Here is a 15145-nt window from a genome sequence, read left to right on the forward strand (position 1 = left end):
GTCACGCATGCAACAGTGCCTGCCACACAGCTGGTTCCATCACCCCATTAAAAATCATTTCACTATTGTGGTAGCAAAGTTAGTTTAAAGGACATTAATTTAAAAAAAAAAACACCAGTAAGATTTGTAAACACTAGTGGCCAAATACAACCCTAGAATGAATCAGTGTAATTCCACTGAGCTCTGTGGAGTGGCACCTGCTTTCTTGAGCATGATGGGGGAAGGATAGCTCAGTGGTTTGAGCATTGGCTTCCTAAACTTAGGGTTGTGAGTTCAATCCTTAAGGGAGCCATTTAGGGATCTGGGGCAAAAATCTGTCTGGGGATTGGTCCTGCTTTGAACAGGGGGGTGGAGTAGATGACCTCCTGAGGTCCCTTCTAACCCTCATATTCTATATTTGACCTTGATTTTGGATCTGCTACCTTGTGCCTTCATTTGAGTGGGAGCCTACTGCTCCTAGTGAATGCACATGCTCCACTTATTCAGTCAGTAAAATATACTTATTTGAATCTGACTGTGGTGTATACCTTCATAACTAATACAGCCACAATCCTGAGCTCATTCATCTGATTAAGTCAATGATTTAACGGTGGGCCTTTGCTTCTGCCATATGAGTTTGGTGCTTTTGGGTTAGTCCCTTCACAAAGGACAGTGGTCAGCTACCTAAAAATACGTAGCCTTTATCTTTGACAAACAATGACCAACTAAATAAGACCAAGTGCTATGGGCAGCAGGGAGAGTCATCTGAGGACTGCCTTCTGGCTGAACTGGGTTTGCCTCCTGGTTTCACCTGGGAGTTAATCCCCTGCTGTCTGGCCTGATCTCAGCAAGAAATCTGGCTCTTTATATATGTTGCTGCTGTTGGAGAAACTGCCACTGTCATCTTCAATAATTCTGTGTCACAGGTCCTTGTGTAGCCCACTGGTGAGCATGTGTTATGTGGTCCTTCTCTGTACCTGCTCCACAGAGGTACAGCTATAGAGCTCCAGCTAAGTTTGCTGGTTCAATGCCCAAGACGGTGGCCATCACATCTGCATCTCTCATGGTGCATGATTTTGTGAGGGCTGCTATATCAAATCCAATCTGGAAGAGAAATACTTATATCATGGCCATCCTATTAGCTACAGTGGAAGAGACCTGTTAAGTCACTAGCCCATCTCCATGTAATTGCAGGGTCAACCCCTACTGAATATTTTTTCTGCCTAATCCTGTTTAGTAATAGAAGACCCAAGCAATGTAAGCAGGGCTAGCTCTAGGCACCAGCTAAGGAAGCAGGTGCCTGGGGCGGCAAATCTAAAGGGGCGGCACTCCGACTTCCCCCCCCACTTCTTCGGTGGCACGCTGACTTTTTTTCCCCCTCACTTTTTCGGCGGCACTTCAGCGGCAACTTTTTCTTTTTTTCTTCTTCGGCGGCAGTTCGGCGGCAGCTTTTTTTCTTTTTTCTTTGCTTCGCCGCTTGGGGCAGCAAAAAAGGTAGAGCCGGCCCTGAATGTAAGCCCCACCCCTTCCCAAGTTCATTATTCCATACCCTCAAAGATTTCTCTTAGACAGAAGTTTGCTCCTGAGACTCATCTTGCTAATTTCACCCCATTGAAATTATACCTCATAGGCCTTATACCTCATAGGCCACCACGTCAATCTGAAGGGAAATGAGAAAAGGTAGGACATAGAAAGAAAACACACAATTTTAATAAATAAATATTATTTATTCAATTCAAATGTTACAAAACTCTAACAATGATTCTATACAAGCTCTCACTGTAATAGCCCACCAGCATACAAGTTATTTGAATGAGGATGGAGGATTTCAACCATCTTTCTTTCTCCACAATCTGATTGGCTGACTGGTAGACGGAAGCTTCTACTATGGAATGAGAAACTAAAATATCAGCCACATGTAAACCTGAAAAGAAAATGAAATTTGTCAAGTTGTGTTAGGCTGGTTTAGAACCTGGAATTTCCTACTATGAAGGTGTAAATTCTGGATTGATTTCAATGAGCCTTGGATCAGGCCCTTACACCAGGGTAAAGCAGGACTAACACCAATTAAGTCAAGCAGTTATATGTGCATGAAACCTGTGAGAGTTCAAAATCTGGTCTTGAGTAAATGACTACACAAGGTGCAAGGCAATGGAGAATCGGGCTCCATGGAACATCTATCAGACTGGGTATGAATAGAGCTATATAAGTGGAAGGAGTCTAAGGACATATAATTTAGGTCATTCTCCGTGTCTCTTCTGAATTTGGCTGATCATCTCAAAGGGTACGTCTACACTTACCGGGGGGTCCGGCGGCAGGCAATCGATGTTCTGGGATCGATTTATCGCGTCTAGTTTAGACACGATAAATCGATCCCGGATCGATCCCGGAAGTGCTCACCGTCGACGCCGGTACTCCAGCTCGGCGAGAGGAGTACGCGGCATCGACGGGGGAGCCTCCCTGCCGCGTCTGGACCCGCGGTAAGTTCGGACTAAGGTACTTCGAATTCAGCTACGTTATTAACGTAGCTGAATTTGCGTACCTTAGTCCGAAGTGGGGCGTTAGTGGGGACCAGGCCTAACCCTGCTTTATGGGGACGATCCCCGGCTGGCATAACTCAGCATCGCAGAACTGAAGTCAATAGAGCTACACTATCTTATGCTATCTGAGAATGTGGTCCGGGATTTAGAGAATGTTTACAACTAATCCACAGGCTGCAGTGGTATTCTTCATTTTAAGTGTAGGGAATATCTCTGGAATTGGTAATAACTCTGAAACTAGAATGATGTTTTCAGAGCAGCCACTGTATAACCCTAAGTATAGCTTTTACTTAGAAATGAGAAACACCACCTCTTTTCTGTGTTATGGAAATAACTGGAACACACTCTTATAAAGTTGAACATGTATGGATTCATGTTTTAAACATGAGCTTCAGCACAATATGAATCTTAGTCTGTTTTCCCCCTATTTCCCTACATTTAAAAAACCAATTAAGCCATAAAAGAACAAAACAGTGAACTAATGAGAAGCAAGGACATTACAGTAAAAGGCCACAGAAAAATGAAAAGTGATTGCAAATCTCCCATAGATATGATTAGACCTACTGCTTCAAAGGGAAAAAATACAGGTCTAGTATATTCAGTCATATTTTTTTCTGGTTTAATTTTTTGATTGCAAATAAACTATTTGATACATTTGTCCCTTTTTTCTTGTCCATTATCCAACCTGCACTCTTCAGAGATGGTTGTTATTTGTAAGTATAACAAATCTCAGGCTAGAGGAGGCCTAAAAATTATTTTCTCTATCAGCTATTCACTATTTGTGGTGTACAACTGGCTTAGTAACTCTGGAGTAAACGCACACCATGCTTATCCCTTAGGATAGTCATCGATCGTTTTGGTTCCATTCTACCAGCACTCATTACAAACAAATGCTGGTGCTCTTGTTCACGTGAAAATGAATGAGCAAAATTCTGCCCTCCCATAGCCACTCATTCCAGACCCAAACCACCTTTCAATGCAGGGCCGGCTCTGGCTTTTTTGGCCGCCCCAAGCAAAAAAAAAAAAAACAAACGGGGTGGCCAGAATGGCAAAGCAAAAAAAAAAAAAAAAACCTGCGGCACGGCCGGAGCACGGGTGCAGGGGGACCGGCTTGGTGGGCGGGGGAGCGAGGAAGCAGGCGGGAGAGAGAGAGAGAGAAGGGGGCGGCCAGGGCTACAGCAGGGGCGCTGCCACGCGGCCCCTCCCGCTGCACTGCCGCCTGGGCCGAGGGCTCCGCTCCGGTCGGCGGGGAGGGAAGGAAGAGGACTGCCCTGCAGGGCGCTCTGGTTCTCCGAGCTGCTGCCCCCTACAGGGCGGCCGGAGCGGAACAAACAAACAAAAAGCGGCCGTGCCGCCCTAGGATTGGGCAGAATGCCGCCTCGAACAATCTGCCGCCCCAAGCACCAGCTTGCTCAGCTGGTGCCTGGAGCCGGCCCTGCTCAATGGCAGCGAAAGGTCTGCAAGGTGAATGAGTTCAGAATAGATCCACAATGTGGAGAAATCTGCCTGACTGCAATGACTCGATAAGAAAACAGAGGCTCAAAAAGAAGTGGACCTCTAATTATGTCAACCCAGCATCTAAAGCCTGCAGTAAAGGAGTACTGCACTTTCCACTGCTACTCCATGATCTGGAGATTTTATTTTCACACAGAACCTACCACAACCAAGACCCTCTGGCTCGATGCAGGGAGTAGGATTTGGCAGATAGAAACGAGAGATGGAAAAGGCCTGGACTCCATCTGCCCAGCCAGTATACTATTGTTCTCTGCGGTATATTTTCCTGTGCTCTGTATACATACAGTTTTGGCTACCAGCACAGAAATTCAGAACATAACATTGTCTCACGGGCTGGAATGTAGTTTGCATTTGTGATGCTGATACATTGTTGTCTAATGATTTTAGTTTAGCAGCAATGCACTTATTACAATGAGTAGTAGTTTGTATTACTGGAGAGCCTTGACACCCCAGCCACAGACTAGGATCTCCTGGTGGTTGGTGCTGTACAGACACAGAACAAAAAGACAGTCCCTGTCCCAAAGAGCTTATTGTAGTCTATGAAATACATCCACCCTTCATTCACACACGCATTAGGCATCATAACAGACTTCTTGAGTGCTCAAAGTCTGTTATCAAAGCACTTATTTTTGGAGTTGTTTTCCAATATTTTCATCTCTCTGCAGGCATTGATGATATTGACAGACACACTGATCTACAATGAAAGCAATTCCACTGCATCAGGAACACTGCTTTCCCAATCCTCTGGGGCAGTCTCAATAACAAACACTGCTCAGAATACCCAGCCGTGGCAGGATACTATCAGACCTTAGTTCCTTTGGGTGCAACCAGGAACCTGACAAGCAGGGTTGTACACAAAGAGGCCTATTCCCTACAGTGGCTTGCCAGCAATGGTCTCCATGCTATATTCAGCAAACAGGTGTGACATATGGAAAGATGGTTTCTCAAGCCATCTGAAGTTTTCATTTGGATGCTGAGATTGTATTAAGAGTGACAGGCGATTGCCATCTGGTGATTTCACCCTCAAAATGAAATAGCCACCGGTGCACCCAGCATCACACATTTTCATTCATATCATGATCACAGTGAAGTCAATTAAAACAAAGCACTTTTCCTTCTCTGTTCCACGATCCACCCTCCAGGGTTTACGTCCATTTGTAACATCTTCATCACCCACTTGTCTTTCCGTGCACCATCAATGAACTCATCAAGGGACAATTGCCCTGTAGAAGAAATGGGGAAGATAGAGATTGATAGAGTGTGACAGAAAGACCTGGTTTACACTTAACATTTAGGTTGACATAGCTGTGTTGACCGAACCCCCAGTGTAGACACAGCTAGGAAGATGGAAGAATGCTTCTGCTAGTCTAGCTACACCTCACGCAGGGAGGTGGTGTTCCTTCACTGACAGAAAATGCCTTAAGTCAGCATAGGCTGTGTCTACACTCTGGCTACGTCTACACTAAACACCACTGGTAGTGGCATTTAAGGGACATGCAACTACATGCCACAGTGAAAAGCACATCGTCTCCACACTGGGGTGTGTAGCTACACATATCAGTTAAAGGCTCTGGCAAAGGGTAGGCAGCGGGGGAAAGGCTGACCCTCTACTGGAGTCTTTCCCTGTGGCGAGGAAAGGCTGCAGCCGTGAGGAGGCAGCAGGACACTATACTGCTAAAAGTAGCATTGTAGCTGGAGAGGCATTGCTTGGGCAAATAGAGAGTAGGGTATGGACTTGAATACATACCCACAACCTACAGGCATGTCTTTACTTACCTAAGCTATGCCTCACCAACTACACTGCTATCTTTACCTATGCTAGGGGGACTATGTATATATGTACCCTACATGCTGCCAAAAGAAGGGTGCAGTGTAGATGCACCCTATGAGGTTATGCCGGCATACCTATGGTGCCATAGCTATGTTGGTGTAGTCCCTGTAGTGTAGACATACTCAAAGTCAGAAAGAAGAGGAGAAAAGGAAGTAAAAATGATATTCTCTACATTAAATGCAAATGTAACAATGAGGGCAACAATTCAGTACCAGTCCTCTGCTCATCAATGTGTGACCTGTCTTCCAGGGTGCTGTAAAATCACCAAATGTATAGGTATTTCAGGTTTCAATCCATCCCACAACACAGTTACGCAAAGTTTGTCATCAGATCCCTTTCCTAAGGCCTTGTCTACATGGGAGAAATCGACTGTTCAGAATAACTGTTCAACTATCACTATTCTGGTATAATTTTGCTATTCTGGAATAACTCCTCTGTGTGGCCTCTCTATTACCAAATAAAGGTGATTTTATCTGGAGGAATTATTCCAAAGCAGAGTAATTACTCTCCAATAAAGTCACTTTTATTTTGGAACAGTGTCCACATGGGGTTATTCCAGAATAGCTAATATTCGAAAATAGCTATTCTGGTCAATTTCCCTATGTAGACAAGGCCTAAGAGACAGAAAAATATTCAGTCCTATCCTTCATTGAGTGGGCTTTTGACTAAGATCAAATGTTGCTATAGTTTGATATCTGATACATCCTTTCTCAGGTGAACTCTGAATCTGATCCTGCAAACCGTTACTGATGTGAGTGGTCCCATTGACTTCAATGGCACTATCAAGGACTACTCCAGGGTTTCAGGATTGAGCCTTGTATTCTGCCTTTGCAGGGTATCACATGATCTGGGAGAGGGATTGCTCAGTGATTTGAGCATTGGCCTGCTAAACCCAAGGTTGTGAGTTCAATCCTTGAGGGGGCCATTTAGGGATCTGGGGCAAAATCAGTACTTGGTCCTCCTAGTGAAGGCAGGGGGCTGGACTCAATGACCTTTCAAGGTCTGTTCTAGGAGATAGGATAATCTCAGAGATGTAGATGGGTGTGGTATAGTTACTTAGCTAGATTAGAAGATCTTTCCCATGTTGAACTCCTGTTTTCTTATGTTATGATAACAGGAAATGTTCTCCCTCCCCTCGATATTGACCTTAAAGGATTTACTTCAAGATTTAACCCAATGTAACTGAGATCAGAGCTTGGTCCACCATGTCTAATATGAATAAGATGATCTTCCTTCTAGGTGATCAACAATAAAGCTGATTAAATTGGTCTAGCCAGCAGAGGTGTTTGTTCACAAGGCATGAATCCAACCTGAGCTGTAAATTTCTTACCGTCCCCATTCTCATCCACTAACTGAAATATCCTGTCCACGACTTCCTCGGGGGAGAGCAGTGGAGTCCTCTCTTCCATTTCCGACCGACACACTTTCTTCAGCCTGTAAATAGACTGGAAGAAACGAAGCTTGTGAGTAAACAGGGCTGGCAAGCAGCAAACGGCAAAGAAAGAGAGTTATTAATGATGACATTTAGCACTTTGAACCTGCTGTCTGTCTGTGTCTTTCACAAACATTAATCAAACCTCAATGCTCCCCTGCAAGCTAGGTAAGCAAGTATTATTGTCCCCATTTTACAGATGGGAAAATTCATAGCATGTCAGTGGCATATCTGGGGAAAGAACCCTAGTGCATCTATCCATGCCTCCCAGATCTGTGCTTAGACTGCTCGTTCACATCTCATTATTAGTATTATTACTAATATATTTGGGGGTGTAGATAGCTGCTGATATAGGGGCCAACTTTGGCAGTCACTGTGCTACTTCTGGCCTTGCTGTCGCTCTCCAGCTGCAGAAAAAAATTCTCTGCTAATAGAAAGAAAAAGAGGGGGAATGGAAATAATAATAATAATTAAGTGAAAGTAAGAATAAATGTTATTATTGATTAGTTAATTAATTAATCTAAATCCTCGGGATTGTTTCCTCTTCTGGGTCCACTTCTGCTCTCATGGAAGTTTTTGCCACTGAATTCAATGGGAGCAGGAACAGATCCTTGCATGCAAACCCCTAGAAGCATTTTAGTCTGTAAACATGTCTAAAATGCAAAAACCCAGTAATAATAATGACCGTGCATTTATGTAGCACCTTTCATCCAAGCAGATCCCAAATAGATGTACCAGACAGGTTCCTAATACAATTTCAGGCTAAGAGCAGATACACTAGTATGTTAAAATATCTGGTCCAAATTGGAGTCAGTGGTATTACTCAAGATTTGGAGTGGTGTAGTTGAAAGCACAGAGTGGTCTATTCTGTTTTCTGTCACTAGAATCAGACAGGTCTTTTCTATTCACCCCTCCATCCCAGCTTCCCTTGGGACAAATGCCTCTTCAGCACCAATTGTGTTCATGAGGCTGAAGTGTTTGGCTGGCACCTTGCCAGCCTGGAGATTGGTGAAGGCATGACACAGTCATGCCTGATTCCCTGTTGACCTTAAAACCATGGCTAAACTTCATTAGGGCTGTCCTCCCTAATGGTGCTGGTCAAAGGATCCTTACCACATCTGCTGCCCATGACCTATCCAAAAAGAGGGGTCAATTGGTTTTAATGAAGAAGATACTGGCTAATTATAATCCCCTCTGTGACTACTAAGTGTTTCCTTTGTTGGTTAGGAGAGAATTGCGCAGATACAAAATTTGTATTGGCATCCGGTCCACAATCCGCAAACATGGCCTACGGATATCCGCATTTGCGGATGTGGATATCTGTGAATATAAAGCAGATTTCCACAGATTTGCAGGGCTCTAAGAATTGGGAAGAAGTTAAGTGCTCAGGTACCACAATGAAGAGAGAGAGAGAGAGAGAGACAGATATACAACCTTAATTCTTTCAAAGGAAAGCTGATCCTGCCTTGTCAAAGAGAACCTGTGCCAAGAAGACCTAGTCCTTTCTGATTTCTCTGAACATATTAATTATTCATAAAGATTTTTCTAAGATTTCAACTGATACATTTTCAGCCTACAGGGTATCCATGAACTGGGGCCTGTGACAATTTGCTATTTTTTTATTCATGATGTCTGACTGATCACTTATGTCACATCGTATGTTTCTGATCCCTGATTGGGTAACTGAAAACTTTTAAACAGGAGAAGACTGAATAAGGCATAGTGAATATCCTTGTTTCATGCACAAGCAACCTGGCTCACGTACGAAAAAACAGCCTTTTTTCCAACCACTTATGTGTACAAAGCTCATTCAAGCAAATGTTCATCAAAGGGACCTTATCAAACCGAACACTGATGGGGATTCTAATGGATATTATTAATGCTGTTTTTGCAGCATTCACCTGACTCTAGTTATGAGCCTAATCCCAGCAATTCATCCTCTCCAATTAGAACCAGAGAATAAAATTCACCCTTCTCCCTCACCCTGATCATTATTTATTCCATACTCATTTCACATGTGACAATGACATCAGTAAATTGGAGCTGGTCAAATTTTTCCAAATTTTGACTTTTCAACAAAACAAAGGGATTTTTTTTTTTTGCAGAAAGTTTCCCTTTCTTTGACACACTGTCTTTTCAGAGAATCTCAAAGGGGTTTATAATCACTAATTAGGTCTCACAAATATCCCTGTGAAGTAGGTACATATAAGGATACCCAGATCAGGTAACTGCAGCACAGAGAGATCGAGAGTTTTGTCCAAGGTCACACAAGAACTAGAACCCATGAGTCCTGGCGCTCAATCCCTTCGCCCTAAATCTCTAGGCCACAAGCTCTCCCTCAACAGCTGTGTACGTATGAACAGCAATTGCAGAATAAATAACAGAAAGTCACAGTGCGGATCAGCAAGGATGATTCTGCCCAGTATTACCACTAACTTGTGTCTCTCCCCTTACTGCTCACTATTCAAGCAGGAAACCTTGATCCAGACTCATAAATAATATGGGGGTGAAATTCACCCTTCCACACCAGCCAGCGTATGTGTTGTTGTATGAGGAATTCACTGGTGATTACAGGGACAGGTCCTCCCTGGCAACTGGGCCTGCCTCCTGCCTTCCTTGGCCTCTTATGCACGGTCTGTTGGCAGCTGATCCATATATCTGCAGATCATGGAACTTATTCCCTGGCCTGCCCCAGTGGTTCCCACCAGGCCATTGCACAAAGGATGTGGTAGTCCCTGTCACTAAGGCTGGCCATTCTCACTTAGGGCTTCATCATTATCCCGAATTATTTCTGCAATTGCTAACTCCTTTGAGAACAGTACAGGTCATTATGTTGAGCAGGGAAGGGTGTCTTGCTTAATGACATTAATCCCTTGGCTCATGAATAGTATGGGGCATAAAGAGCCTCCCTGTTAGGGTGATTTTACCCCAAGTGAGTAGATAGATTTAGATCTTGGGCTTAAGGCATTGAACTGGGGCAGAGAAGATGGTTCCCTCCCGGCTTTGCCACAGGCTCCCTTTCTTTGAGCAAATCACTTAATTTCTCTGTGCTTTCCTTCCCCATCTGTAACATGGGGATAATAACTCTTACTTACATCCTTTGTCTGTCTTGTCTACTCAGGTTGTTAGCTCTTTGAGGAAGAGACTGCCTTTACTATACTGTATGTATATATAGTGCCTAGCATAATGGGCCCCTGGTCTCAGTTGGCTCCTCTAGATGTTAGTAACGGTGAAGTCCTACTTACATCAACTATTTCTAAGAGCTCAGGTTTGTCTATGCAGCCGTTCCCATCCTTGTCATACACTTTGAATGTCCATCTCAGCTTGTGTTCCAATTTTCCTCGTAGGACAAGATTCAAAGCAGCCACATACTCCAGAAAATCAATGGTGTTATCCTGTAGACACAAGAGAGGCAACCACAGGGACACTTAGTCATACCCGATCAATACAATTGTGTAAACAAGGATGAAAAATATGCTGAGGTGATTCTCTTGATTATGTGGTTATTTATTTATTTGCTTCCTTACATTTTTTAAGGAATCCTGTGCACTTTCAAGCCAATTGATTGATTGCTTGTGCAAAGTGGGATCCGTTGTTGAATCTGATCGGAAGGTTTCAGATGTTCACTGTCTTAGACAAAAAAAACAGAGCCTTCCCCAACTGCTATGTTTAACTAGGTGAGAAGGGAAAAGACAAGGAAAAAATCAGGTCAAGTCTTGTATATTCAGAATTTTTTAAGCTGTGGTCTATTTATTTTAATAAGGAACAAAAAACGCTGTTTAAAATGTGCATTTATTTTAGTGTGCTCTAGAATTGCTCACAGTGGCTGAAATTCACCCCTGTGCAGAGGGCCAGCCAAAGTCTATGCTTTGCATAAGTCCTGCATAAGCCCCACTTAAGCTCTGCTTTGAGAGCTTTAACTGGGACTTAGTACCATATAGTCCTTTGCACAGGAATGAATTTCACCTTCTGTGACCCTGCTGGATTGAAACTGATATCAGCCCAGAGTAATCTGAATTTCCAAACAACAGAAGATTTTTAACAATATAAAGATAAACCATGATCCAGTCTACAAAGGTACTTGTGAGCTGGTGTCTATAACTCGATGTGCTGCTGCATGGAGATCTGAGGTTCAAAGGGAGAACGTAGTGACTTTTCACGAATACCTAAAGCGACAGACCTGGGTTTAGATCTTTAACGGGTGCAAATTGCTGCAGCTACATTGACTTCAGTAGACTTAAGCCAGTTTACACCAGCTGAGAATCTGGCCCAGATTCCCTACAGCTAAGTCCGAGGACTGTCTCCCCTCAGGGCAGGTTGCCCTCAGAGAGGCCCAGCTATGTAATACCAGATTTACAGGCGCATCAGCTCATGGCCAGTGATCAGGACATTGGAAGATGCACAGGAGAATACTCAGACAGCCTACCAAAATGTGCACTTCTTGAGGCAGTGGGAATCACTTGCCAATGCTCAGCATGTTCATCCGGTTTATTATGGCTATTCCGTAACAGTTTTGGTGAGTCTGTGCTTTATGGGAAGACCAAAAGATCTATACTTTGCAGGCTATGATGTCAGAAAGATTTCCTTACATTCACCCTCATAACATTTTGTGAGTATTATGATCATTACATTGTTGTTAAAAATATCCCCTTTTTCATTCCATTCATGCCTGCGCTTCTCTCCTGCTCGTGCTAATGGGAAGTATGTACAGTATGTGCAGCCACTGCAAAACTGACTTCTATGACCTGATACTGCAACTGTTAGTGTGCAGGTCCCCGGTTGCCCCTGGTTGGAGCTCCAGTCACATAAATGGGGCACTCACGTGCTGTCATTTGCAAGACAGGGGCCTGTGTTTGTTTGGAAATGCAATCTTGGCTGAATTTGTATCATTTCAAATTAGAGTAATGCAGAGGCAACCGCACAGACACTTAGTCCGTTCCAATGCCCATTTAGACACAGTTTAACACCTTTAAGAAACAATCTTAATGAGATTAAACTGCATTGAAAAACACCCCTTTTAGCTCATGTAAATAGCAAGGCCCTGAAAGTCAATGGGGTTACACAGGTGCCCACCAGCATGGCTGCAGTTGCAGTACTTGGGCTTAAGGTTTTGTAGAAGTTTCTTCTCAGCAACCTAATTTCAGAGCCAAATGTCAGTCTCTTTCATGGCCTCCCCTGCTATCCTTTCTCTGGATGTGACCCTACTGATTTCAATGGAAGCAGGATAGGGACCCTCTATATCTAATGGAAGGCTGATGTCCGTCACCAATTTGTCCTACAATGACTTGCAATAATGGTCACCACCATACAACTAATATGGCTGGGGTCTTCAAAGAAACTTAGGAGAGTTGCGGGAACTCACCTTCCCTCTAATGTCAGTGGGAGGTGGCTGCTTAACTCCTTACACTCCTTTCAAAATCTATCTACCTATCTATCTATCTAACTATCTATCTAATATTTAGCAAAACAGATTGGAATTAGGAGCCTATTTCTCCATTGCCTTGACCTCTGTCATCATTTTCACCAACACAAAGTTAGTACACAGTGGGCATAAAGTGTTCCTGAACTGGAATGGTAGCATTTCACACCCATTTTGCAAAGGTGTAAATGAAAACACAACAGAGAATCAGACCCAGAATGTTATAATTATTTAAGCCACTTCTTACTTCTCGAATGGCTTCAATCAATATATTGTTTAACTTCCACCTGTGTATCATTATTTGCGCACATGATAATGCTACCTAGTTCTTACAGAGCACTTTTCCCAATCCAAAATGCTTTTCTTGTTTATAACATAGCTGATGTTAAAAAGATGTGTCGGTCGTCACTACTTAGGGGCTTATCTTGCACTGCCCATGGAAACAGCAGCTATGAAAATTATTTACATTATATCAGAGAATGCTCCTATGAGAGCCGTGGAGATGACATTTCAGAGCACTGGAAACTAATAAGGACCAAATATTGTCATGATAGTACAAATAATTAATGTTAACCGAAATGAGATAAATGGTAACTCTTCAGGATAGAGATTGTCTTCTTTTGTGGCTTGCACATTTCTGGTGCTTAATTAATCATCAATCATCATCATGAGTTACCGTGGGAGTAAAATGAGCCAGGGAAATCAGGGGGGCTGCTTGCAGAGTGAAGTACTAATCAGGATGAGTAAGAATGGGGGAATCTGGCTCACTAATAGTCATCTCAGCACTGGATCAATACTTGAACAGTGAGCTCCCGGGGGTGCTCCAGAGTGACTGAAAAAAAGAGCACTTTGTCCTGTTATTTTGGCCCACCAGCTTCGCTTTAGTTCTATATTAACTATATACCACGGGGCTTTTAGGACCTGATCCAAAGACTAATTAAGTCAATTGGAATCTTTCTATTAACTTTGGTGGACTTTAGAGTAGGCCCAAAGTGAAATGACTTCCTGCACATAACAGCTTCACTCAGCAGATGTTTCACTAAAACCAGGATTGCAGTCTGTGCATTCATGGCACTGTCAGTACAAGACTCTCATTCCATTTCACAGAATACAGAACCTCACTAGACCTTTATTCACTACAATTCCCTCTATACCATGAGAGGAAGATAACTTTTTGGCATTCATCTCCCTAGCCAGCTCTACTGTCTGAGGCTCTTTGGGAAAAATTGCCTAACAGGGGAGAGCCTAAAGTTAAGCATCTAAATCCATAGTTAGGTATCGGAGTGAGAAAATTTTGGCCTTAATTCCTACCTATGGTTTAGATTCAGCTACCAGAACTATAGAGGATGTTTTCATTTTGTTAATCCTTGCATTATGGGAGGAACTAGAGCTCCTTCTTGGACTACCAGGGCTCAACCCTGATAGATCTGTCACTAACTTTGTCTCAAACTTAATAAAAAACAAACAACAGGACGCAATGAGCCAAGACAATTCCCAAATTTCCGAAGGAAAAGAAGACTGGTGATTGATCTACTTAACCAGACCACTACTGCGGGTTTTTGACACTTACCCCATTCTTATCAAAAGCTTTGAACATAGTCTCAATATACTCTGCTGCTTCCTGGTTATCCTGGACTCCAAAGAAGCGTTTGAATTCATGCATGAAGAGAGTCCCGCTGGGACATTCCACTACAAACTTCTTATACCATTCCTGCAACTCGGCAACATCAATGTCTGTTTGTTCCCCTTCCTCATTGGTGAAATGTTGTCCCATGTTGCTCCCAAAAACAGAAGAGAAAGAAAAAAGAAAGGAAAATGTAGTCAATGTCCTTTAGTTTATATTGTTCCTTTTTCTCCTTCAGCTGCTTTTTCTTTCTTCAGTTTCTTCTTGGGTTAGTTCCTGTCTTTGTTTCTCTTTCCTGTCTTTCATGGGTACTGTATATTTCTGTTTTGTCACCTTGTGTTGCTTTTGTATATTTCTTCTCTTCTTTTTTTCTCTTTCCTTCTATTCTGTGGTCTCTGCTCACCCCTACAATTTCATTCCCTCACTAGAGGATCTGGGAGTGGGTTTCCTTAGTTAAATTAGTACATGTGATGTCAGACTTGGATAAAAATAACTAAGATCATTAGGAGAGTCCCACTATGCGTCACAGAGACCTTCACATGTTCCAGAGCTGTGCCTCATTTAAGAGCAAACTCCAGGCAGGATCAAAATGATTTCTAATGTCAATCTAAGGATTTGAAAGCTGAGGTTACCTCTAATATGTGATGTATAATCCCCTTCTCCCTGACTCTGTGCATGATTTGAATAATAAAGCAATCAGAAATGAGTAGTTTCTAGTCACTGACCCATGTATGAATTTTTTGGGATGGAAACTCTAGGCTTCCTTTCAAGTGTGTGAAATATTCACAAGGATAAGCTGAACTAC

General features: G+C 43.0%; 1 protein-coding gene across 1 annotated transcript; it reads right to left on the bottom strand.

Annotated features, from left to right (window-relative positions):
• Positions 1-3642: 3642 nt before the first annotated feature.
• Positions 3643-14907, bottom strand: GUCA1B (guanylate cyclase activator 1B). The gene is made up of 4 exons (XM_005303568.4): positions 14287-14907; positions 10543-10692; positions 7196-7310; positions 3643-5257 (listed from the first exon to the last, which is right to left on the bottom strand). Exons 1-4 carry the CDS (start codon positions 14488-14490, stop codon positions 5130-5132), a joined length of 597 nt encoding a protein of 198 aa, XP_005303625.1. The 5' UTR covers positions 14491-14907; the 3' UTR covers positions 3643-5129.
• Between the last annotated feature and the right edge of the window lie 238 nt (positions 14908-15145).

This window comes from Chrysemys picta, chromosome 4 (genome assembly GCF_011386835.1).
Source record: "Chrysemys picta bellii isolate R12L10 chromosome 4, ASM1138683v2, whole genome shotgun sequence".
Classification (NCBI taxonomy): Eukaryota; Metazoa; Chordata; order Testudines; family Emydidae; genus Chrysemys; species Chrysemys picta.